General features: G+C 47.3%; 1 protein-coding gene across 1 annotated transcript in view; it reads right to left on the minus strand.

The window, feature by feature from the left end:
- LOC142577691 (vitamin D 25-hydroxylase-like) overlaps positions 1–26,534 on the minus strand; it is a 98,474-nt gene that overhangs the window by 66,474 nt on the left and 5,466 nt on the right. The window contains exons 3-4 of the mRNA XM_075687151.1: positions 25,291–25,397; positions 23,989–24,293 (exon numbers count right to left, since the gene is read on the minus strand). Coding sequence (XP_075543266.1) covers positions 23,989–24,293; positions 25,291–25,397 — 412 coding nt within the window. The remainder of the gene's footprint in view (positions 1–23,988; positions 24,294–25,290; positions 25,398–26,534) is intronic.

The following is a 26,534-nucleotide window of genomic DNA, read 5'->3' on the forward strand; positions in this document are numbered from 1 at the left end:
TCCCGGCCACGGCGGCCGCATTTCGATGGGGGCGAAATGCGAAAACACCCGTGTACTTAGATTTAGGTGCACGTTAAAGAACCCCAGGTGGTCGAAATTTCCGGACTCCACCACTACGGCGTGCCTCATAATCAGAAAGTGGTTTTTGCATGTAAAACCCCATAATTAATTAATTAACAACTTTTACGCTAACCTAGGCTAACCTAAAGTTAACCTAGCCTAACGTAACCCAACCTAAGCTAAGGTTAACCTAACCTAACTTGACGTGGCGGAGACGCAAAGACAGCGGTCCGCACGGCGTAGCCGCTGTGAGAATACGCTGTGCCAGCTTAACGCCGTTTACGCTAACCAAACCTAACGTAACGTAGACGAGACGCAAATACAACAATCCTCACGGCGTGACATCAGGCAATCGCGTTCAACTAAGGTTGCTAAGGCGCTATGCGTTTATTTCACTCAAAGTCACCACTCAGAAATGTTCCTGAAAGGTCGTGGACACCAGCATACGAAAAGCCTGCCAAGAGCGAAGATCCTTTTCTAGAAGAGCAGGCCCCGCACCTACTACGGCCCCTATTGCTCCCCCGGGAAAATCAGTGTTCTTTTTGGTTTTGAAGGTAGAGTGCCGTAAGGCGCGAGAAAGATATAATGCGGCACGACTGACTCAGCACCAGCTCCGCACGTGCGAGAACGTCTTTCCGACGTACCTTTAAACACAGTGATCACCAAAGGGGGCGTCAGTGACTGCTGCTTCACCTGTTTCCCCGCGCCGCCAGCTAGCGTCTGAGTGTAAACAAACTCGACCCCACTCCGCGATGCCGGCACGCCTATGGGCAAACGCATTCAACACGCGCAAAAAAACTTCCCCTTCGCAGTGCCTAGGCAGAGTCAGATATTCAAGGAGCAAAATCCACCAGATTTTCTCTCTCGCATCCGCTCTTAATCGCGTCTGCGCAGAAAGGTCGAGTTCCTCGAAAAATGCCACGCCCCGCTGTACTTACTAGCAATTGTAAAAATGCGGCCCGGAGGGCGCGCGCGGGCGTACGGGCCTAATGTCCATTCATATTTTAAAGGGACACTAAAGGTTAATATTAAGCCAACGTTGACTGTTGAAATACCATCCCGGAAACGTCGAAACGCGTTTCATACGAAGAAGAGACTTATTTTAAGAGAAAACGTGTTCTAAAGCGTCCGCATACGTCTAGCGCAGTTCAAATCACCCGCCCTCTGATTGAGGAGTGGTGACGTCATGGTCTCATAGTGACGTTGCGCCGTCGGTGAGTAATACGGCGCCCGCAGACGGCGCTATGGCTTTTCTGCGCAAAACGCAAACGCGCGGCCATCAACAGAGCCAAGACAGAGCCGATAGCAGCGCGAAAGCGGTACTATGGAGGCTAGCGGAAGGGAAAGCGCGCGACGATAAGCTGGTTCTTTATTTTATGACGCCAACTTCGACGCTCGTTGCAATGGACGATCCTGACAATGACACATTGGCTCGCGATGCTGGGTTCGACTTCAGCGATTTAAGCACTGATGAACGTGACCTGCTGCTGAGGGCTCGCGCTGCCGGCGTCGTTGCGTAATACTACGACGGCAACTGTATGTGATGGCTGTACATATTCGCACATTTGTAGCTTTTCCTTCGTGAAAACCAAATGCCGCACTCACCGCCCCGCCCCGTCTTCGACCTGCAGTTGTTCTTGCGCTTCGGAGAATGCAGGCAAGACCGACGGAACGCGCTACAGGAAAGCATTGCTTTGAAAGGCACTCCACACGACTTCAGTGAGTCGGCTTTGAACTCGTAATCCTCTGGATGAAAGTGCAGCGAGAACACTATGCGATTTTTCGGCTCTATGCCAACGAACTATGGCAGACGTATGGCACTTAACCAATTCGAACGGAGAGGTTCACTCGTTGGCACACAGTGATAAGTAACGTTGGATTCGCCGCTGCAACTGCCCTTGGCCATTTTCCGCGGACCCTTCGCGCATCACACGACATCACATGGACGTGGCATTCTCGTTGCTTGTTCCAAATGCAAGTATAGCGAGCCAGCAGAACCAGCGCAGCACGACGCGATAACGAAACAACTGAAACTCCAAAGCGCGCGCGGCGCAGAGTCGAGCGCACAGAGTCTAGCGAAAACGAAACCTTTCGACTACCCATACTACTCAAGGGTAACGTCAAAATGTTTTTTTCTTAGAATCGGATAGAAGTAGACAAGTAGCATTGTCGCATTTTCTTCCGTCTTATAATCTAATGAAATGATCTTTTTAATAAAAAAAATCAATACCAGTAGTTGAGTACTAGTGACATAAATTATGATGAGGAGTGCCTTCGTCATCGGGCTAGTACCGAGATGTCGCTGGGGGGTCTCAAATCGTGTCACGCATTTACCTCAATTTCTAGGTTACTAAAGCCCTGTTCGCGATTATATTGACGCCTTAGGCGTTCTAGAGCATTAATTTATCACTTTAACTTGACCTCATCATAACCTTTAGTGTCCCTTTAATGTACCGCCACTCTTTGAACTTTGCTGCCGCCAATCGACCACCTCCTAGCCTACTCCTCACCCCTTGCGCGTCCACCCCCTCCCCGCGGGAAGCGGTCAAGAGTACACTTTTAAAGCGAGATCTTTACTAGCCTAGTCGAGCCGAGTTTCGCCGTCGCCAGCAATTTGACCTTCATTTGAGCGCAGCTGCGCCGTAGCCTTGGTTACGCACCACGTCTCTCGCCCCGCCGAGCTCCGCCGCCGCCGCGTGCACTAGATGCCGCCGCCGGCTTGGCGAATGTAAAGTCCCTTGATAATTTGAAGGTAACGCCACTCTTCGAACTCTGCCGCCGCTGTGCGACCGCTTCGCCTCCTCCACACCCCTTGCGCGTCCCACCACCGCGGTAACTAGCTTTGCCCCCGTTTTTGTAGCGTGAGCTACACTGGCCGTGGTTGAGCAGTTTCGCGTGGCTCCTGGAGAGTCGTGCTGCGCATGCGCGAAGAGCAGTGAAGTCATACGGCGCAGAGCTGGCGCACCGGAGCCGCCGCCGCGCGCGCCTCGCCGGTCTGCGCATTCCAGAGGAGTTACGTCATGGCCGCGGCAGACGCGTTAACGAAGTGAAAAGTCACTGTAACTTTTAAAGTTTGGCTCAGGTTGAGTGAAACACGCTGTATGATTCTTGTCATCAGAAGCACTGAAGCACCCTGAGGCCGACGGGCGTAAGTTGGTGTTCCATAATGTTGACAGAAGCGACGCGGATGGAACGTTACGCAGTAGAACATGAATACTAAGAGCATGGCGCTCAGTGCAAGCTGTTGTATAAGTTTGAGGGTTTTTTTTTGCTCCCCCTACTTTCTGCGTTTGCAAAAGTTATCATATTTACTTTGGAACGATCATGCAGCACACTTTCACCCACTCATCAATAGCTTGAAATGTCGAACGAATATCTTACTTGTAAGGCTATTGTCGACGCAGGCTGCTCGCTTCTGTGCTTCTTTAAGGTATACGTCGATAAATGAGCGATGGCGGCTGCCTTCCTGTGTCTTTTGAGCAATGGCGACTTGGTTTCTGCAAGCGATTGCAGAATACAACGAATCACAGCGGTAAAGCCAGCGCACGAAAAAAAAGAAATAAAGAACATATATATATATATATATATATATATATATATATATATATATATATATATATATATATATATATATATATATATATATATGCGGCCTTCCTCTTGTTGCTATTTGCTGCTCGCATGGTAAGGATGATCTTTGCCTTCTGCTCATTAAAGAAAGACTTGGGGATTGGGACGAAACAAAACGCACCTCTAAACTTTTGCACTCACGTTTTCAATTCGCTTTTGTGGTGATAGATTCTGTCGCAAAAAAAAAGGACCATCCATGCACTTTGTCTACGCTAGGACACCAGATATCACAACTTGTTTCCAACACCAAACGCAGCGCGTTACTTCGGCCGGGCGCGTCAGGGAAGGCCCAGGCTCGATCACGATGTTTTCCTTCGTTTCGTTCGGGCCAACTAAGCGGAAGCCTGTTCGAGGGCGCTGCTTTATGATGCGGGTTGGAGAGCCGTCACATGGTATTTTTCATATTTAGCGGGGTTTATTTATCAGTCGGAAAAATTAGTACCCAATTATTACGTCGCTGAAAATACAGCAGTTAAATGTCATTTGGGGGGTGCCTGCAAATTGCTCATTGACATTTTGATAATTAGGAAAGCACTTCTCGAGTAAGATAACTAGTCATACTTATCTAATTAAATCTCAGTAACGAAAAAAATTACTGGCGGTAACTTCACTCCACTATAAACAGCACGCATGAGGCTTTCGTCAAGTAAAGCAATTGCTATTTCTTTAAATATTGGTGCATGATAGTTCGTACACCCTGTGTTCATTTATCTCCTCTGCATGCGAATAGCGATGTTTCCATCCCTAATAAATGTTCCAAGTTATTAGAAGACTTTTTTAATGAATCGTTGGTATTGCTTACGAGAAAAAGAAGAAATAGTGAAACACATATCATTCACGTGCATTTCCCACACCGTTGATAAAAGAGTATGCCGAAGGGGTGACTGAAGTCGGCAGGTTTTCTTCAGGGCCAAAAAAGCTCGCAAAGAAATTTGAAGCAAGGTGAACATACAGCAACATATTCATTCTCGAGGGGCGGGCTATTCATATTTTAAGAAATATTCGTTAATTGGCCACCTTCCATTCTCTATCAAAAATGTAACCCGCCGTGGTTGCTCAGTGGCTATGGTGTTGGGCTGCTGCGCACGAGGTCGCGGGATCAAATCCCGTCCACGGCGGCCGCATTTCGATGGGGGCGAAATGCAAAAACACCCGTGTACTTAGTTTTAGGTGCACGTTAAATAACCCCAGGTGGTCCAAATTTCCGGAGTCCTCCACTACGGCGTGCCTCATAATCAGAAAGTGGTTTTGGAACGTAAAACCCCATAATTTAATTTTTATCAAAAATATAATAACCTTTGTCTTGTTTGTATATTTAAGCATATTCTGTATGTACATGGTGTTTACAGCGAAAATTTTAAACAATGTTGAAGTGAGAAATATGGGTGCGGGAGCCGCCGTTGGTGCTTCTAATGCGCTTGTCCTCGTATTGTCAGTGAGTACGTTTGACAAAATGTTTGCGACTCCGAGTCTGAGTGAGCCTAGCTGAGTAGAATTTTGTTGAGCTTCAGTCGGAGTGAACCCCGCTGATCAAATTGTGGTGGCTCTGAGTGAGCGCAGCTAACTAGAATTTTGGCGAGCTTTAGTGTTACTGGACCCGGCCTACTGGAATTTTGGCGAGTTTTAGACTTGGTGAGCCTGCCTTACTAAATTTTCGTGACTCGGAGTCTGCGTGAGCCCAGCTGAATAGAATTTTTGTGACTTAGTTATAAAATACAAGTTAAAGTACACTCATTTATTTACAGGGATCCATCTTGACCACTTCCTTCTCTTCTTCCGCTTCCTGTTCTTGTGTCTTCAGTCTTCTTCGCCGGAACAGCACATTAGTGTAAGCCCAGCTGGGTAGAAATTTGGTGAGCTTCAGTCAGATTATACCCCGCTGATCAAATTGTGGTGGCTATGAGTGAGCCCAGCTAACTAGAATTTTGACGAGTTTTAGACCTCGTGAGCCTGCCTCACTAAATTTTCGTGACTCGGAGTCTGCGTGAGCCCAGCTGAATAGAATTTTTGTGACTTAGCTATAAAATACGAGTTAAAATACACTCATTTATTTACAGGGATCCACTTTGACCACTCTTCTTCCACTACCTGTTCTTCCCTCTTCAGTCTTCCTCTTCGCCGGAACATCGCATTAGTGTAAGACCTGCTGGGTAGAAATTTGGTGAGCTTAAGTCGGAGTGAACCAAGCTAACCAGAACTTGGTGACTCTGAGTCTGAGTGGCTCAGCTAACTAGAATTTTGGTGAGTTTTAGACTTAGTGAGTCCGCGGGACTAAATTTTAGTGACTCCAAGTTCCGGTGAGTCCAGCTGAGTAGAATTTTAATGAGTTTCAGTAGGAGTGAACACGGCTGAGTAAAGGTTTGGTGACTCTGAGTCTTAATGAGCCCAGCTGAGTAGACATTTGCTGAGCTTCAGTCGGAGTGAACCCGGCTGGAAAGAATGTGGGTGAGTCTGAGTGTAAGGCCAACTGAGTAGAAATTTGGTGATTTTCAATGGAAGTGAACCCAGCTGAACAGAATTTTTGTGATTCTGTGTCTGAGTGAGCCCAGTTAAGCAGAATTTTGGCGAGTTTGAGTGCGAGTGAGGCTGTTCGAGTAGGATTATGGCGAGTTCTAGACTTAGTGAGCCCGGCTGATTAAATTTTGGTCACTCCGAGTCCATGTGGCCCAACTGAGTAGGATTTTGTTGAGCTTCAGTCGGAGTCAACCCGGCTGACCAGAATTTTGGTGACTGTGTCTGAGTGAGCTTGCCTGACGAAATTCTGATCACTCTGACTCCAAGTGTGCCCAGCTGTGTCGTATTTTGGTGGCTTTCAGATCTAGTGAGCCCGCTTGACTAAAGTTTCGTGACTCCAAGTCCGAATGAGCTCAGCTTAATAAAATTTTGGTGACATTTATCGAATTGAACCCGGCTGACTACAATTTTGGTGACTCTGAGTCTGAGTAAGCACAGCTAACTAGAATTTTGGTTAGTTTCAGTGCGAGTGAGGCGGGATGACTCGAATTTTGGTGACTTTTAGACTGAGTGAGCCTGGCTGACTAAAATTTGGTGACTCCGAGTCCTAGTCAGGCGAACTGAGTGTAAGTGATGAGTTTCAGTCCGAGTGAGCCCGTTTGACTAGAGTTCTAGCTAGTGCGAGTGCGCCCGGTTGGGCAGAATTTTGGCGAGTCTGAGTGAGCCCTGGGCGAGAAGGTCGCGGTTTCGCCCGAAAGGCGAAGCGTCGATTGCGATAGCACATTAGTGCACAGCTGTAAGAGGGAAGGATAGTAGTTTTATCGGCCTTATGCACTTGCACACATATGCACACTAACTAAATTAACTAGCATGGCGTCACACGTGCACAAGAAAACACGAACAAATCGGACTCGATGACCGCGGAAACGCGCTGTCGAAACGCTGGCGTGAGGAAACGCCGCAGCAGCTAGCGAAGGGAAATTCGTGCTGCCTATGGCTTCAACAAAAAGTGCCGAAAACACACAGCCCGCACAACGCTACGAGCCGCTGATGCACCTAGACTCTGCCTCAACGCATATCACTCTTAAGATACGGCCGGGAGACCGGGCGCAGTCGCCGAATGCAGTCGGAATGCCGCCCGCCCCTCTCTCCGCTCGCCCGGGGTGCGTACGACGGCGCCTGTTCGTCTCTGTCGCGCGAGACTGAGCAGTGGTAGAAGACTTTTAGTGTTAGAAGGTGCAGTTACGTAATACGAGGGGCTATTACATAAGAAGTGGAATGAGCTAAAAAATATGAACAATGGCACATGTGTTTATATACAAAAAAGGTTATTTAATTTTTCAACGAACGATGATGCACAGGTGATATCAACGATATATGGGGAAGGCGATTGCAATCTTTAGCTGCACGTGGGAAGAAGGAAGCTGAAAAAATAACCGATCGGCACGTGTACGAAAAACTTGGAGGTTGTGGTTGGTGCGGTGAGAAATGTGCGAGGCTGGCATGATTTCAGGTGCACGATGGAGTGATGAGTAATAGAAATTGTGGCACAGTAATAGTGTGGCTATGCGACGGCGAACTGAGGGAGGCGGTGAAGCATCTAACGCTTTCTAGCTCTTCTATAGTCGCACTAACAGCTTCTGGCACTAAAAGCACCTTCTGACAAGTCATTTTTGAACAAAGTCTTTTAACTTCGATGCCAGTAAAATGTCGCCAATTGTTTGTTCACGCCGCTCAAAAAGTCGCTGGTCGCAATAGAGAAAAATTGGTCGCCAAAGAGGCTAAATGTGGCTAAATTTGGCGACAATATCACTAAAATGGCAATACTGTTTCCCCGCCTGCGCTGTCGATAGTGGGAATGCAGGAAAACAACGGTGCCGCGACAGCGTCAATGGGCGTCGAGTATCCATATAATTGGCATCGCAATAAAACGACACTCGTTTTGTGCAAGTACCTTACGGTCATTCATTACGGCCCATTTATCATATTTGCTCCACACGGTGGCATAATCTCGACCGGGTGAGGTGGGCCTTCACCGCAGGAATCAGGAAATGACGACGAAGCTGGGCATGGCGATGAGGAAAAAGAAAGTAGAAAAGATTGTGTTCGCTTCATTGGTGCATGGATGTGACTCTCATCGGAGTCTCGAGCGGTCCTTTTAAAACGTGGTCCAGCACGGCCTTAAATAACCACTGGCGGTCCTGTCGTCGTCTTCTTCCGGAGCCTGTGGAAGTAGTAATGCTTTCGCCGTCTATCCTTCTGTGTCAGCTTGTGCAGGGGGGGGGGGGGGGCGCCTTCAAGCGCTTCAGTTTCTGTTTCTATCCTTTTTTGTCAACTCAGGAAAAAGCGTGTCATCAATTCGGAGAAGAGGGCAATTATGTTGACGTGGGGAAGCCCGTTTGATTGCTTCTCACACCTGACAGGTCGATCATAACAACGAGTACTATAGTGAGCAACAAAATTATTAGCATTGAAAAGCAGGGATGTGTAGAAATGATATAGTAACACTGGCGCCAGGGTTACTGCATTTCCAAAAGAAAACACTGTTGCACTCTTATCGGGCTTATCATGTGAAAATATGTACTTCGTGCACTCTCATGTAATATGTCTAGTGCGAGTGTTTTCTTCGTACTTACGCCCTGCATCAAAGAACAACTAGCAAGGTTAGGAGTGTGTCAGGCTTGGGCATTTTCTACTATGTTCCAGTCTTATGGAAGTAAATAAGTTTATAGGGCATGTTTGGCTGGCTGTTCTGTTCTTTTCTTTATTTTCTCTTTTTTATGCGTTTGGACGCGGCGCATCTGCATGGTATAGGAAACGATGTAAAATGTAAAACAACGTGACATGTGCTCGCTCGTGACAGGAATATGTGGGAGGGATGGTTCTCTCAAGCGTTCACTTCAAATCAGGCAGTTTGACAGGCATGTCGTTCGTATGAGAGATTAAGCAGAGCAAAGCATATGTTTGGACTAATTACCTTTGATGCCGAGGATTTGCTCTGAAAGGCTTTTCTCGTTGGATGCACCGTCAGTTTCAGCTTACTTGTGTATGGGCACCACACGCGCCGTTCGTCGGTCAGCCGGTAGATCGGCAGGTGATATGAATGCGCAAAAAATGTACGCGAGGAAAGGCGCGAGCGTTTCAGCGTAGCGAGGAAAGAACGTGTATGGAAGGCCGTCATGACCAGCTGATGCGTTAGCCTTCAGGTTAAGGAATGTAGACACAAGACCTTGTAGTGACACAAGAACTCCGGGTTCAGAGCGATACACAGGGACGAGACTGACTGTTTCAGAAGGGACGGAAAACACGCTGTCAAAATATAAGTCAAAATGTTCCGCAATGGCCTCCTTCTAAACAATGCGAACACCATCAAATAGTATCTCGTCAAGACTCTTTTGATTCAAGAAGTTGCAGAATGTGAGAACAGATCTTTTTTTATTTTTTTTTTATTTACAAATACTGCTGTCTCGTAGGGGATAAACAGCAGGTGTGGGTACATACATTACTAAAAACAAATAACATGGGCAGCATAGAAATAGATAACACAGAAGTATTACAAACAGATCAACAGGTAAAATTGTTAGGCAACTGAACAACGAGTACAGTAGGGTAGGGTATTTTGGAAATAACGCCATTTGGAACGTTTCAACGCCTCATTGAACGCTGCTCGAGCGGCTTTAACAATGTTTGTAGCTACTCCACTCTATTTTAAGGCGCTAGATGTACTGGATGCACCACCACTATTTCTAAAGGATCATTTAGGGTCATTTTCTTGCAAAGAAGCAATAATTATTGGCGATTTTTATATTTACTTTCCGTAGACTGGCACTATCTATATTCAAATACAGATCGATGCTCAGATGTTGGATCCTTGCTTGACATTATGTGGTGGAAGGCAAGTATATGCTCGGTTATATATGTGTCGCTATATATAGAGACTATATATATATCGTCTATATGTGCCCATATGTCATGCACGCCCATTTGTGACAACACTGCCGCACATGAAAGTGTTACTTTAAAATTGTTGTTTTCGGGTCGCACTTCATAGTTGGCTGCGGTTAGTAGAGCACAAGATGCACCACCGCGATTTCTGAAAGATCATTTGGGGTGAGTTTCTTGTAAGGAAGCAATCATTATTGGCGATTTTTAATTTAGCTTCTCTTCACTGGCACTATCCCTATTCAAATACAGATCGACGTTGAGATGTTGGAACCTTGCTTGATATTATGCGGTGGAAGGCTAAGTGCCAAAGAATGAAACCTTCCGTATCTCAGTAAAGAAGCCTTCATTGCGGTGAGGCCACCTTATGTCCCTCTGAAAGCTACCTTACTGAAGGGCCCTCAGCGAAAGCTTCCTTGGTGCTTCCTTAGCGTAAGGCAGCTCCGAAGCTACCTTCATGCGTCCTTAGCAAGGTCGATCCAAATAGGTCGTGAAGCTTCGGGTGAAAAGTGGTTCAGAACAAATTGTCACCGGTGTTGCGTTTCGCCTGCGACACGTGGTTTTGCCGGCGCGACTGCGGCGGGCGGCAGACATTTTGGCCCGATCGTCGTCGCCGCAACACTCATCGCCAGGTGTTTCCAGCACCGCTGTCGCCCGAGCAGAAAACCGAACTACACCAGCTATTACAAGAGTTTCAGGGTCTGTTCTCTGAGAGGCCTGGTAGGACTTCGGTACTTACTCATGATATAGAACTTACCTCCCCAGAGCCAGTACGATCCAAGGCGTATCGGGTGTCACCCCGCCAGAGCGATATTATGGAGGCTGAGGTAAAGAAAATGCTACAGCTCGGTGTTATTGAGGCAGGTGAGAGTGATTATACCTCCCCTTTGATTTTAGTTGAGGTACCGGGCAAGGAACCTCGTCCTTGCGTCGACTACCGCAGGCTTAATTCCATCACTAAGGATCAAATTTATCCGATCCCTAACATCGAGGAGCGCCTTGAGAAAGTTAGTAGCGCTCAGTTTATTTCCACCCTAGATCTTGTCAGGGGTTATTGGCAGGTTCCACTTACAGAAGAGGCTAGTAGGTATGCGGCGTTCATTTCACCAATGGGAACATTCCGTCCTAAAGTGTTGAGTTTTGGTTTGAAGAACGCGCCATACTGTTTTTCAAGCCTCATGGATAAAGTGTTGCGGGGACAGCAAGAATTCGCTTTACCGTATCTAGACGACGTAGCGATATTCTCCGCATCCTGGTCGGAGCATATGACACACTTGCGGGCAGTGCTAACCCGCCTGCGCGAAGCGGGCTTGACAGTCAAGGCTCCTAAGTGCCAGATAGCACAGGCCGAGGTTGTCTACCTCGGTCACGTGATTGGTCAGGGTCGTCGCCGCCCCTCTGAAATAAAAGTGGCCGCTGTGCGAGACTTTCCGCAACCGCGCACAAAGACCGATATTCGGTCGTTCTTAGGTGTCGCCGGCTACTATCAGAGGTACATCCCTAGGTACTCTGATATCGCGGCTCCCCTGACGGATGCTCTAAGAAAGACAGAGCCTCAAACAGTCGTCTGGGACGAGACCAAGGAAAGAGCTTTTAGCGCCCTAAAGAGTGCCCTAACAAGCCAGCCTGTGCTACGATCGCCAGACTATACAAAAGGGTTCATTGTTCAGTGCGATGCTAGTGAGCGAGGCATGGGCGTTGTACTGTGCCAACGGGAAAATGGAGAAGTAGAACACCCCGTCCTGTATGCTAGTCGTAAGCTGACCAGTCGTGAGCAGGCGTATAGCGCCACCGAGAAAGAGTGTGCGTGTCTCGTGTGGGCCGTTCAGAAATTGTCATGCTATCTAGCCGGCTCGAGGTTTATCATTGAGACGGATCACTGCCCTCTCCAATGGCTGCAGACCATCTCTCCCAAAAATGGCCGCCTCCTGCGCTGGAGCCTCGCTTTACAACAATATTCCTTTGAGGTACGTTACAAAAAGGGGAGTCTCAACGGTAACGCCGATGGCTTAAGTCGAAGCCCCTAACGTAGGAATCAGCCTCAAAATTGTTTGTTACTGATGTTTTTCTTCCTGAGGCAGGATTTTTTTTTAACATATTGCTTTTGTTTAGTGTTTCAAAGTGATGATATGCTTTCTAGTGCAATTTTTCAATTTGTGGACGCGTTCTGAGTGATGCTAGACTACTGTAAGGAACTAGGCAGTGGTCTAAAAAGGGGAAAGAGCCTGGCAGGGCTTAGTGAGGGTTGTGCCGTGCTTGCTGACTGAGCGGTTGAGTTTTCAGCGTAGTTCTAACGCTTGCCGGGAACGAGAACAAAAATGTGAACTCTCCCGAAGTCACTTTGCAGTGTCCCGTGCGAACCTGAACGAGAGAACGAGGCCTTCTCTGTGCGCTGCGCTCAAGAAACGTCAAGGGACGCCCGACTTCGGTTATGAGCATCATCGAGCGACATCCCTCCGGACAGCGGATGCAGTCCCCTGTCCATCGGGATCTCCTTCCCCCGGCGGGGCGGTCTGTTGCGTTTCGCCTGCGACACGTGGTTTTGCCGGCGCGACTGCGGCGGGCGGCAGACATTTTGGCCCGATCGTCGTCGCCGCAACACTCATCGCCAGGTGTTTCCAGGCGCGTCTGCGGCGATGCGACCGCCTAGGGATCCTCCTCGCATTCCAGTCATTGTGCCCGAAACAGGCGATGCCAAAGCAGGGATCTCATTCCAGTTATTGGGCCCGAAACAGGCGATGCCAAAGCAGGGATCTCGTTCCAGTCATTGTGCCCGAAACAGGCGATGCCAAAGCAGGGATCTCATTCCAGTTATTGGGCCCGAAACAGGCGATGCCAAAGCAGGGATCTCGTTCCAGTCATTGTGCCCGAAACAGGCGATGCCAAAGCAGGGACCAGCCTCTCATTACAGTCATTGTGTCCGACCGGCAGCGCCACGACAGGGTGCTACGAGATCGTGCGCAGCGCCACGACAGAGTGCTACGAGATCGTGCGCAGCGCCACGACAGAGTGCTACGAGATCGTGCGCAGCGCCACGACAGGGTGCTACGAGATCGTGCGCAGCGCCACGACAGTGTGCGTCACCATTAGCCCATTGTACATTCACGTGCTCGTCTTTTGAGGGGTTCCTTCTTGCCCTCCACTGCGAGAGTATAAAAACAGCTGCCCCCGGACGCCAAAGGGAGGGCTCCGATTTCTTCTGTTGAGTGAAGTGCTCTCCCGTCTCTCTACTTCGGTCAACCTGACCGCCAACTCTTTGCGATGTTAAAATAAACAAGTTGTTTCGTTGTTACCAGTCGACTCATGCTTTGCCGGGACCTTCGGATGCTTCCAGTTGTACCCCAGGCCGCCAGGCCAACGCTACCCTTGGGGCTTGCGACCCAGGTACAACCACGGGCGTCAGCGCCGAGTTCCCATCCGATCGTGGCAGCAGTCCGATCCCAAACACCGGCATCAACGAGGGTGGTTATGGGAGCAGCGATAGAAGGAACAAACATTTGGAAAGAAAAATGCGTTTGTTAATTAAAGCGAGACACAGATTCATTAAACGAAAATAAAATTCCTCGTCATTTTATATATGCGTGACGAGTAAAAAAAGACAAATAAATAAAAAAATGAAAACTATTTTCTCATTATAAATAAATACCTTTTTTTAGCGTCTATCGTAAAAGTATTTCAGCGCGCGTCGTAAGCAGTATTCGTACCGTTGACGCCGCTCTCCCTTGCAAAGCAGTGTAGCTCTTGAAGTGTTCAGAAAGGCGCGCTCGGAAAGTTCACTGGTTACAATATGCCCCCCTAACAAGTTGTGCTCTTTTGCTTGTCGACGTTTGTCTGAATTTGGTGACGCGTGCAGCTTCATACTTTCTCAACCTGTTCAGTCAAAGGTAGTGAGTTACGACCGCCAGATATTTGCTTACTAGAGTTGTTTTCGTGCGACTGCGCAGACCAACGGGCTTGGCGTCCGACGATAGAACCAGCACTCTGCAACTAAAGCTTTCGTCGGCCACCAAAGAAAGTACGTTCTGTTCAGGGGTGCGATGTCGACGCCCGTACGGCTGGCCTTTTCGTGCATCGCTTTCCGCGCTGAAAGCTCGAAACGCCCGTCAAGTCAAATGGCGGGGCACTTAAATATACAGCTCCAATGGCAGAACACCAAAACAAATTTCGCGCCTTTGAGAACAAAATGACGCCACTTGTGTTTTTAACGGACGTGGCGTCACATCTTTTTTAGAGCGCGGCTCTTTGGCGTCCGTTCCTGGGTTTCGCGTCGTCGTCGGCGTTGTCGTCGGCCTCGTAACCAGCTCCGCCCCCCTTTCATCCCCCCAGCGCTAGCAGCGACCGACTGATACCGCTGGATGCCGCTGACGCCGCTAGAGAGTCAAGATAACGTGACTGCATAGAACACCGTCGCCGCCATGCAGAAAGAGGAGGAAAGGGTCCCCCCCCCCCCCCTGTTCTTGTGTGGCGGATAGGGTGCTCTTCAGTTGCCGACGCGCCGGTTATTTCACGTAGGCCCCGGCACGTCGACGAATACGTGACCACCTTCCCACGGCTAGACCTGGTTCTTAGCGCTGCGGAAGCGAGGGTATCATATTGTTTGTGTCGGCATCGGCGGCGTTGTCCCTGAAACCAACTCCGCAGCTGGGGTTGACTCACTATCGGCGTCAGCGGCATCAGTCAGTCGCTGCTATCTCTTCCCTCCTCCCTTTATCGTGTTGTCCGCTTGCTGCGCGCGCTTCTGCCCCCATCGTTTGCCGCTGGGTGTACACGCCGCCCCCCTCCCCCCTCTTCCTGCGAGTCTCCGGTTGTCAAAGCGCCGGCTCGAACTTAATTCCTTTCTTCGCTCCTCCTCCAATGCAACCCCTGTGCGGTGGCAATCAGAGAGCCAGATCGGTGGCGGCGGATCTGTATATGTGCACCGCCCGAGCCGAAATTGCCGCTGCCGTTCGCCCTGTGCGGTGGCAATCAGAGAGCCAGATCGGTGGCGGCGGATCTGTATATGTGCACCGCCCGAGCCGAAATTGCCGCTGCCGTTCGCCACTGCGAAATTATCTGCCAGTTCTTTCTGAGCCATGAGCGAGACGACCGATGGAAGTCCTCCGTCTGCTGCTGCTGCTGCTGCTGCTAAACGAGCTGCCAGAGCAGAGGCCCAGCGCCGTCGCCGTCAGAATCCAGAGGTGCGTGCCGCTGAAGCAGAAGCTTACCGTCGCCGCCGTCGAGATGATCCAGGAGTACGGGAAATATAAAAAAATATTCTGTGATAGCGCATACATGTGTTGCTCGATTTCTTTGCCTCAATCTATCGAAAAGGTGAAACAGCTTATTTGCTGCGCTCAAATTTCGCATTAGGAAGTAACGTAATCGTCGGCAATTTTTTTTTCTTCTCCCGGAAGTGTTTCCTCCTCGTACAGATGCCGCTAAGCCCCGTGAACCGCTGACGAACCGCCACGTTTCAAACGCACGGACTTCTACGGAAGCTTCGCTACTAGGGATATTCATCTTGTCATGGCCCTGAACGAGCGCTTCACCTCTTTGCTCAGCCACCTGACATTTGCTTGCGCATGCGCGCCCGCCTGCGCACGACTGCGGCACGCCTTGCCAGGCGTTTCAGGCGCAAGTTCGGCACGAGTGGCGTTGCTATAGGCGCTGATCAAGTTTTGCGCTGTAATGTGGCACTTCTTGCGTTTAGTAAACAAAACCAGAAGAAAGCGTGCACGCGTCTCTCTATCAGCACTTCAGTTTAAAAATTGTGCGGCTTCCTTTTATTGAGTAATGGTGTCCGCATAAAGATGTTAGATCCTCCCGAACTCAGGCATGCGGCGACCGTTCCTACGTGAGGACGGGGGAAGGGAGCTTTCAGAGTACGCGTGCTTCCTCCACCGGTCCTTCGCTGCAAGGAGGCCTCACGTAAGGTTAGGAAGCGGTCGCAGGAAAGGAACGTTTAATTGTTCGCGCCTAAGTATATGCGCGGTTAACTGCGCCAGTCTATATGTGCCTATATGTCATGCACGCCCATTTTGTGGAAACACTGCCGCAAATGAAATTGTTACTTTGAAATTGTTGTGTTCGGGTGGCACTTTATCGTTGGCTGCGGTTAGTAGAGCACCGGATGCACCACCGCGATTTCTGAAAGGTCATTTAGGGTCATTTTCTTGTAAGGAGGCAATCATCATTGGCGATTTTTAATTTAGCTTCTGTTGACTGGCACTATCCATATTGAAATGGAGATCGATGTTCAGAGTTGGATCCTAGCTTGATATTATGCTAAATCTGGGTGTGTGAGAAATAATAACAGAGCCTATGCGAATGTCCATCCTGCACCTTGTTTTTTTTTTACTAGGACAATGGAAGGATATGTAGACTCTGTGAATCCTGGCATTTCTGATCATGCAAATGTATTGTTATGTGTAGCCTTCAAAACCTTGTACTGTGCCCCTGAAAAAAACATTCTTTAAAATTTGTTTTCTTGTACAGTGGATAAGAGTGACCTGGACTGCGTTTAAATAAGATTCAGCAGCTTTCAAGCTTCAGATGTTAATATACTTCGGAATCAGTTTTAACAAATATGCACTTATTGTCTTGATAATTTCGTATGAACGAAAACTAAGAAAAGGAAACAAAACCACGTCCTTGGATAACGAGAGAAGTCGTACACATAAAAAGAAAACTTAAACGCCATAAAGAAAGAGCCGCTACAAACATTGTCAAAGCCGCTCGCACGGCGTTTAATAGGACGTTGAAACGTTCCAAATGGCATTATTTTCAACATACCCCACCAAAGTTTTAAAAAGAATCTCCTCATAAGTTCTGGGACTTCTTGAATCAGAAGGAAATGTCTCTTGACGAGATCCAACTCCATGGTGTACGAATTGTTTACAAGGAGGCCATTGCAGAACATTTTAGTTCCCCAACTTCTCAGCGCATTTTCCGTCCCTTCTGAAAGAGTGAATCTCGTCTCTGGCTCTGATCTCAATGATATTGTGTCACCACGAGGTGTTGTGGCTACATTTCTTAACTTGAAGACTACAGCATCGCCGGGTCTCGATGGCCTTCCATATACGTTCCTTCGCTGCTACGTTAAAATGCTCGCCCCAATGCTTGCGTGCATTCTCCAGACGTCCACGTCATTATGGTGGCCCACCGAGGGACTGGCGAACGGCGCGTGTGGTGCCCATGCACAAGAAATGTGGCACTGTGCTGATTGCAAATTGTCGGGCTAGATCTCTCACTTCTTCGTGCTCTAACGTGCTTGAATATATTGCTGCTAATTACATAATCAAGTTTTTAAGAGATAGCAACATTCTCTCTGGTTTTCGACATGGTTTTAGGAAGGCCTTTTTTACGGTCCCCCAACTAACCACAGTGGCGCACAATTTTGCAAGCGTTGTCAATATTTCTGGTACAACTGACGCAATCTTTTTAGACTTTTCAAAAATCCTTCGACTTTGTTTCGCACCAAACGTTAATAATAACTGGATTTCCGCCTATTTAGAAAACCACGCACAGTCAGTTTCTATTAACGGTCACTTCTCTCGTCGTTTGCCAGTTAGTTTCGGGGTACCACAAGGTAGCGTACTCGACCCACTGTTACTTTTGATTTTTATTAAAGATATTGTTAACGTTATCATTGAACCAGTGCAAATTCGTTATTTGCAGACTACTGAATTCTTTTGCATGAGCTTGTTTGCTGTCAGGAACTTCTGAATGCCAACCTTCACAAATTTTTTTCATGGTGTAAACAGTGGCACATGAAGCTGAATGAAGAAAAAACAGTACACATTCAGATAACCAATAAGATACATACGTGGGTGTTACCCTATAGTCTTCCTACTCTCCTCTCGTTGAAGTAAATCAATGTAAATATTTTGGTGTGACAATAACTAACAACCTAGGTTGGAATTCTCATAACTCTAACGTACGGGCTGCCTCATTTCGCAAACTCTGTATTCTGCGCCATAAACTAAAACAAGCTTCCCCGGAAACTAAGCTTCGTGCACATCTTATTAGGCCAAAAATGGATTAGGCATGCACCGTCTGGGATCCACATCATGAGCCCGATACTAATGCACTAGAAATTATTCAGCGAAAAGCGGTTAGGTTGATTTTTGTCGGAGAACCATACACTCTTAAACAAATGTGCACCCTTTGGGTCGTATCTTGCCACGCAACGATATAATTGTCATCTGACTTGCTTGCGTTTGCTTTCTTGAAAACGCCGCGCTCGCTATTTTGCTGTCGAGAATGCTTTGTCATGCTGATAACGCAGATACCGTTCGTGACTTGGAACTACCGGGCTCGCAGCGTTAAATAAAGGAAATGCGGACAAGAGAGATGACGATTATCGTTGTGTGGCAAACTACGACCTAAAGGGTGCAATTTTGTTTAAGAGTGTATAACCGACTCACCAACAATAATCACGCAGAATCATGGTATAGAGACATTACAACAACGGCGGAAAAGTCTAAGGCTTAACTTTCTTTTGCTCTTCAAAAGTAACAAACACTCGATCCATCCTGCTCCATATGCGCGCCCATTAACTGAAAAACTACCCAGACATCACCACACGGGATCTTTAACTCCATACCAAACAAGAACTAACGCTTTCAAAATTTCCGCTTTCCCCCGTACTATTGAAGAATGGATCGCACTACCATTGCCATTGTTAAAGAGCACTGACTTAATAGATGCGATTAAATTTTGATTTGTTACTTTCGCAACAGAGATGTGAGTGTTTTGCTTGTCTTCTTCTGAACGCTTTTATGTTTATTTTTGGTTATATTACCACTCCTGCTTCGGCCCGCATGGGCCTGCATGCAGCATTTTGTAAATAAAAGAGAAAAAAAAATGTCACGTTATATGTGGACAACCGCTCGATCGCAGCAGAATAATCGCGGCAGCGTTCTGGGGGACGGGCGCGTTCTTTGCGCACGAGACCCAGCGAGTTGCTCCGCGGCACGAAACAAGACGGGCGCAATTTGCCCGTCTCGTTGACAGCTAGTAGGCTGCCAGAGTGGACGCCGTCTAAACAGAACGTTCAACAGATGTTAGAACAGGCTTTGCCCTTTGCCCCGTGAACACAAGTTGGTCGACGACAGCCGCCGTTGTGGGCGCAACAGAAATACGGGTGAGCGGGCACATCAAACCCAGTTCCGAGCTGATAAACGCAGTATAATATTTATTTCGCATGTTACTGTATCTGACAGTTTAATGAATAGGCAGAACATTGAATGCTGTAATTTTTCCTTTCATTTACAACCACAAGTAGGTTACCAAGTGTTTATAGAAACTCTACTGGTGTTTCTTCAATCATTACCGAGACGAATTGGCATCTATGCTATGTTTGAACATTACGTGCAGACGATTTAAAGAGATCGGATGTATCTCGTTGACTGTAAACTATGACAGGGCTCAGGTGTTTCTAAAGACCACAGGTTGGTTTTCGGTTAAGACGTTTGTTACAAAAAGGGTTAGTCTGTCGGCACGGGCCAACAATTACGCCGCCCCGAGCGCCTGTTTCACCTATTCAGAACCGCGCTACTTGAGTGACCTAGAATTCACTTGTTACCATATGTCCATGGGTTCGGTGTCACACAAATTGTCAAGTTTCATACAAAAATTAGTCGAGGGAGCTCTGGCGTTGCGACATAGTTAAGCTGCCATGAATATAACGGTTAGCACATGGATTTCTTTTATATTCGTGCTTGTGACTTGAAACGTTCTTGTGGCGTTATTCCTACATTGCCAAGCGCTCATAGCTTTCTAAACGCAATTAGTGTCTGTTCGAATGCGTATTCATTGCAGCATTCCTTATGCATCACTTTGAAAATGTTCACTTCACGATGTTACAAAGCCGTTTCAAGCCAAAAGAACAAAGTTGAAGCAAATCCACGTCGCAATAACCACAATTAATGTGTCGGTGACGAGTGCTGCGTGAACCGCTATAATTTACGCTTGCGCAGACACTAGCGCCAGACTTCGCTTTAGTAACTTTTAGAGGAAACTATGTCGTAGACAGGCGAATAGATGACGCGAGCGATGGCTCGACCCTGAAGCGCCAGCGAGGAAGTGGTGGAAATTGACATTTTTCTTGCATGCTGCGCATCACGGAGAGGAAGCTCATACTGGCTCAAGCTTGAGTGCAGGTCGATGCTGTTTGCATCATAATCATCATCATCATCATCATCATCATCATCATCATGTTTTATGTCCACTGCAGGACGAAGGCCTCTGCGATCTCCAATTACCCCTGTCCTGCGCCAACCGATTCCAACTAGCGCGCACGAATTTCCTAATTTCATCGCTCCACCTAGTCTTCTGTCGTCCTCGATTGCGTTCACGACCTCCTGCGTATGTGTGGTCGTCGCTACGCCTGTAGGGTTTACCTAGCCGAATTCACGGCCGTCATTCGCACGCACGATTCCGGAACTACGAGGTCAGAACCGTTTAGAAAGCGTTCTATATCGAGTTACCCATCGCGATCAGGAACACACTTCTATCGCGGATACACCAAAGAAATTTTTAGGCATGTAGGGCCCTCGGGGCTGTATTTGTCGGCGATAAGGTAGCCTGGCCGCCTGTAGGATTATCTGACTGAGTTATGTCGAATGCTCGCTTGCCATAGGCGCAAGTTCGAATCCCGCTATCAGAATCTTTTTAAAGATGGTGAGCTTGAAACTCACCTCCCCCAGTGCACAACATCTGCAGGCTTGGATTGACGCCTGTCATCGGCAAAATATGTTGAGAGCGAGTGGGGTTATACTAATGCAGGTACAACCAAATTAGGAAGGCCCACAAAGCTTCAACAAGACACTCCCTCACCAGAACAGGAATTGGCCTCCCTGATGCAGTATTCGGCCACCCCCTCCCGAAAGGCTCACTCAATTACCCAATGGCACTTAATCCCCAGCAGCCGCGGAGCACCTGACCAAGGTGGCGGTCAGACCTGTAACGCAGCAGAGGATGCTAAGAATCTCTGGGTCCGGACAGGCCGCCAATCGAAACTGACCCTTGCAACGTTTAACACCCGTACCTTCCCGAATGAGGCTAGCTTAGAAGGACTCTTTGAGGAACTATCAGACATTGTTTGGGATATCATCGGCCTTAGTGAGATTAGAAGAACTCGTGAGGCTTATGCATTGCTCAATAACGGACATGTCCTCTGCTATAGAGGTCTCCTAGATACGAAGGAATACGGGGTTGGATTCCTAATCCATAGGGAGATAGCGGGCAACATTGACGAATTCTACAGCGTTAATGAAAGGGTATCTGTAGTCGTAATCAAACTTAATAAGAGGTATAGATTAATGGTAGTGAATTTTAGAGCCTACATTCCAACATCCAGTCATGATGATGATGAAGTAGATCAGTTTTATGAAGATGTTGAATTAGCGATGAGAAAAGTGCAAACTCAGTATACTGTAGTAATGGGCGACTTCAATGCAAAAGTGGGGAAAAAGCAGGCTGGTGAACAAGCACTTGGCAACTACTGCGTCGATTCTAGGAATGCTAGAGGAGAAATGCTGGTACAATTCGCAGAAAGGCATAAGCTTCGAATAATCAACACCTTTTCAGGAAGCGTAGCAACAGAAAGTGGACCTCGAAAAGCCCTAATGGTGAAACAAGAAATGAAATTGACTTCATACTTTCTGCTTATGCCAGCATAGTGCAGGATGTAGAAGTGATAGGTAGGGTAAAGTGCAGTGATCATAGGTTAGTAAGGGCTATGGTTCACCTCAATTTGAAAAGAGAAAGAGTAAACTTAGTCAAGAAGAAACAGGTCAACCTAGAGGCAGTAAGGGTAAAAGCAGACAAATTCAGGCTGGTACTTGCAAACAAATATGCAGCCTTAGAACAGGGAGCTGATGATGACATAGAGCTAATGAATGAAACGTAACCAGGTTGGCTTCAGTGGCAGCAACTGAAGTGCGAGGCAAGGCACCAGCTCTCCCAAATAACAAGGACCTATTAAAGAAACGACAAAAATGAAAGTGTCCAACTCAAGAGATAAGATAGAATTCGCGGAACGGTGAAAACTGATCAACAAGGCGAAATTAAGTGATATTCGAAAGTATAACGTGAGAAAGACTGAAGAAGCCGTAAAAAATGGACACAGCCTGAAATAAGTGAGAAAGAAACTTGGCATAGGACAAACCAAGATGTATGCACTGAAAGATAAGCAGGGTAACATCATCAGCAATCGCGAAGATATAGTAAAAGCAGTGGAATAATTCTATACTGACCTGTACAGTACCAAGAGGAGTCAGGATACCTCCATTAAAAATAGTAATGGACATGATACAGAAACTCCTCCTATAACTAGCGATGAGGTCAGAAGGGCCTTGCAAGGTATGAAACGAGGACGAGCGACAAGAGAAGATGGAATAACAGTCGATTTAATCAAAGATGTAGGAGACCTAATGCGTGGAAAACTGACTGCTGTTCATACGAAGTGTCTATCGACTGAAGGAAAACACGGAGAATGCAAACATTATACTAATCCACAAAAAGGGAGACGTTAAAGAATTGAAAAATTTAGGCGCATTAGCTTACTCTCAGTATCATATGAACTATTTACCAAAATAATCCGCAGTAAAATAAGGGTAACACTGAACTTTAGACAACCAAGGGGAACAGGCTGGCTTCAGGAAGGGATACCATACAATGGATCACATCCATGTCACTAATCAGGCTATGGAGAAATGCGCAGAGTATAATAAGCCTCTCTATATGGATTTCATAGATTAAGAAAAGGCATTTGATTCTGCACCGATACCAACAGTCATAGCGGCTTTGCGTAATCAAAGCGTACAGAACGCTTACGTAAATGCCTTGGAATATATCTACAGAGGTTCTACAGCTACCTTAATTCTACACAGGAAAAGCAGGAACATACTTATAAAGAAAGGAGGCAGGCAGGGAGACACAACCTCTCCAATGCTACTCACTGCGTACTTGGAAGTATTCAAGCTATTACACTGGAAAGGCTTAGGAGCAAAGATCGACGGCGAATATCTCAGCAACCTTCGGTTTGCCGATGACATTGTTCTATTCAGCAACAATGCAGACGATTTACAACAAATGATCGAGGACCTTAACAGAGAGAGTGTAAGAGTGGGGTTGAAGATTAACATGAAGAATACAAAGATAATGATAAATAGCCGGACAAAGGAACAAGAGTTCAGGGTCACCATTCGGCCTCTAGGGTCTCTGAAGGAGTACGTTTACCTAGGTCGATTAATCACAGGGAACCCTGATCATGAGAAGCAAGTTCACACGAGAACATTGCCAACTCCTGACTGGAAGCTTACCATTATCATTGAAAAGGAAGGTGTACAATCAGTGCATTTTACCAGTGGTGACATATGGGGCAGAGACTTGGAGACTGACAAAGAAGCTTATTCTAGTATAAATCAAAGCGCGCCGTTTTTATTGCGATAGCAATTATATGGACACTCCAAGCATTTGGCCCTCGGCGCTGCTTGGCCGTCGACGCTGACACACTGCTTGTTAATTTTGTTAGTATGCCTATGTGTACATGCTTACAGTGCCGATAAAACTACTATCCTTACTTCGTAAAGGTCTCCACTAATTTGTTATCGCAATCGACGCTTCGCCTTTCGGGCGAAACTGCGTCTTTTTTGTGCTTACGAGAGTTTCCACGGGAATTTAGGGTGCAGGCTTCTTTCCCAAGCGTATCACCCCTGAGGATAGCCGAATGCCAGGCCGAAGTGTACTTGTGCCCATTTAAATCAGTGGGTGACTGGCGGTGGTGGTGATCGAACCGAGAAGCTCTCGCAGCCGAGGCGGGCGCTGTGCAGCTAGGCCACGGCTGCGGTTCGCTCGTGTGTTCGCTTTGTCTGTTCATGTGTTCGCTCTGTAGTATCAATGGTGGAAAGTGCGCACCTGGAAAACTCAGTGACTTGCTGGGCGAAGCGTTCCACAAAGGCGCTCCGACAGTCCGGCAGGAGCAGCCTGGCCAATCGCCTCAGCCACGCGGGCAGAAACTCGACGGGCGTCGAAGCCCCGGCGCGGAAGAAGGCTTCCACCTGTCGGTCCATAGAGTGACGCCGCGGGTCGTCCAGGTCGTAACGGTGGCCGAACAAGTACAGAGCCACGCAGTTGCACACGCTAGCCGCCAGCAGGCGCCGAGAGGGCACCGGCTTCCCGTCGTACTTGGCGAGCGTCTCGACCAGGTGCTGGACTTCGTCCTGCGAAAGCGCGTCTTAGGCCGATTCGGTGGGTGCCGCTGTCAATCGCTGCTTCTGCATGCAACGCTTAAGAGCTGTCTCCCCTTGCAACGACATGGTAACGAAGTCGAACATCGGCCCTGTACGTCACGGAACGGCCCCGTGCGTCGGGCGCTCTCGTGCTAGTTCGCAAATTGCTTCAATGAAGCTGTAGGTGAGGCTATTTTTGGCAGTGACCAATCCTGCTGCATCTTATTTATATTTTTGATTTGTGGAGCATAAAACCTAACCTATAACTAATAAGCTATCCGAGTGTGTTTAATATTTCTCACTTCACATGCATTTTTGATTCAGAACGCATCCCGGTTCAAGGGTTCAAGACATATATGAGGAATCTTAGTTTTAACGTATATGGTCTCCAATGGACGGGGCCGCATATAGACTTCGGTCCCTATGGGCCATAAGGAAACTCTCTCAAAGAGTGCCCGAGTCGTTCAACTAGGTCATTTGACCGTAGAAATTTCAGTAGCGCCTTCGTCGCTTTCTGGTGTGAAGACCGTTAGGTATCTGTGTGCCTGTGTCCTTTCTCTCTCTCTCTCTCTCTGTAGTTTTATTTTTTATCTGTTCGTCTCCGCTTACCCTTCCCCGGTGCAGGCTAGCAAACTGGATGTTTATATTTCGGACAAGCTCAATTCAGCCTTTCGCGTCTCAGTTATCTCTTTCTCTCTGAAAACGTTAACTTTAGTACGAACTCTGATGACCCCTTCTCAAACATAGCAAGTACTGCGAAGTGATATTTTTCTTGATGATAGTGTCTAAGCAGCAATATACGCCTTAATTAAAACTAAGTAGCCCATTTGTCACTATTCTGTGAGAACGCAATTGAACCTTGATAATTTCGACAGAATAAAATCAAGCTCCCGACCAATCTACGAAACACTTAATCGCATCTACTGTTCTTGGATTTTGCAGCGTCAGTGGTTGGCTCACTGCGTGTTGATGAAGAAATACTTCTTGCCTGGACTCTGATCCACATTACATCCTTGCCGAATCCCAGCTCAGCCATCGCCTGCATGCACACCCGCCGGTTCTCCTTCCAAGCTTTGCCGTTGAGCGCCGATAAGCCTGAAAAGGATCAAGCCATGGTTACAAATCACCAAGTTATGGTTACAAACCAACACAGAAGAACACTGTCTAATATGCAACATGCATCTGGTTTAAAGGACTTCCTGAACGGTGGAATGCTGCAAGACAAACGCTGTGGCTTGAAGAGGTGATCGCATGTGGCAACTGCCATGACTTCCAGCACACTGCATAGTTGTAAAGCGCTTTAATTCAGATCGCATTTATATGGAAACTAAAGGCGAATTTTGCTGTCCCTGTGATGTTTCGCATAAAGTCCCCCTATCGCGCCCCGCACGTCGTATGTTGTGGGCGCGAGTGAGAGCACGCGAGGGGGAGAAGGATGGCGAGCAACGCAGCAACGTAAAGCGAAAAGTCAGAGACGCTGAGATAATCTCATGAGTGACGGCAATAGAAAAGAAACCTGCCATGAGTAACTACTTGAGAGGAAAAAACAAAATCAGGAAAGAAACAATTTATGACAACTCAAAGGGAAGCACATTGCTTCTCGAAGCGAGATGAGGATGCCTTAGAACACGCACTTATAAAGCGAGATATAAGAAGGACGAAAAAGCATGTGCTTGCTGCGGTAAAGCTAAGGAAACGATGGAGCATGTTTTATTAGAATGTGAAGATATCTTCACATTCTAATAAAACATGCATCTTCAAAAATAAAACAGACTTCAAAGAAAGTATAAAACACCGCGCCGTGTCATCGTTTTACGCCTTCTTTTGTCCTCGTCTTGTGTTGCGCTGCAACAAACCTTGCTACGAATCAAATCCAGGACGTGCAGTTTTTTTTACGTGGGGAATCTCATACCTGATGCCTTTACGGCATTCTGCGAAAACATTAATTGCATCAAACATTGGTTAAAAAAAGGCGGTTAGCATTTGCTATCACAGCTCAATGGACCTGAATATTCTAATAACAATACCATCCATGCTCTATGCAATGCATTTATAAGCGCAACCCGCCTAAAATATGGCTCAGAAGAGCAGCAATTCCGGACCCTATACGGATACCTTCTTTATTTTGCAAAAGTCAGGCAAACGGCCTTCTTGGTACGACAAAATCAATAGGCAATAGGCATCTTAAATAAAATGTCAAAATCTTCGCGAGAGTAATAACGGAAGAAGGAC

The sequence above is a fragment of the Dermacentor variabilis genome, chromosome 4, assembly GCF_050947875.1.
Source record: "Dermacentor variabilis isolate Ectoservices chromosome 4, ASM5094787v1, whole genome shotgun sequence".
Lineage (NCBI taxonomy): Eukaryota > Metazoa > Arthropoda > Arachnida > Ixodida > Ixodidae > Dermacentor > Dermacentor variabilis.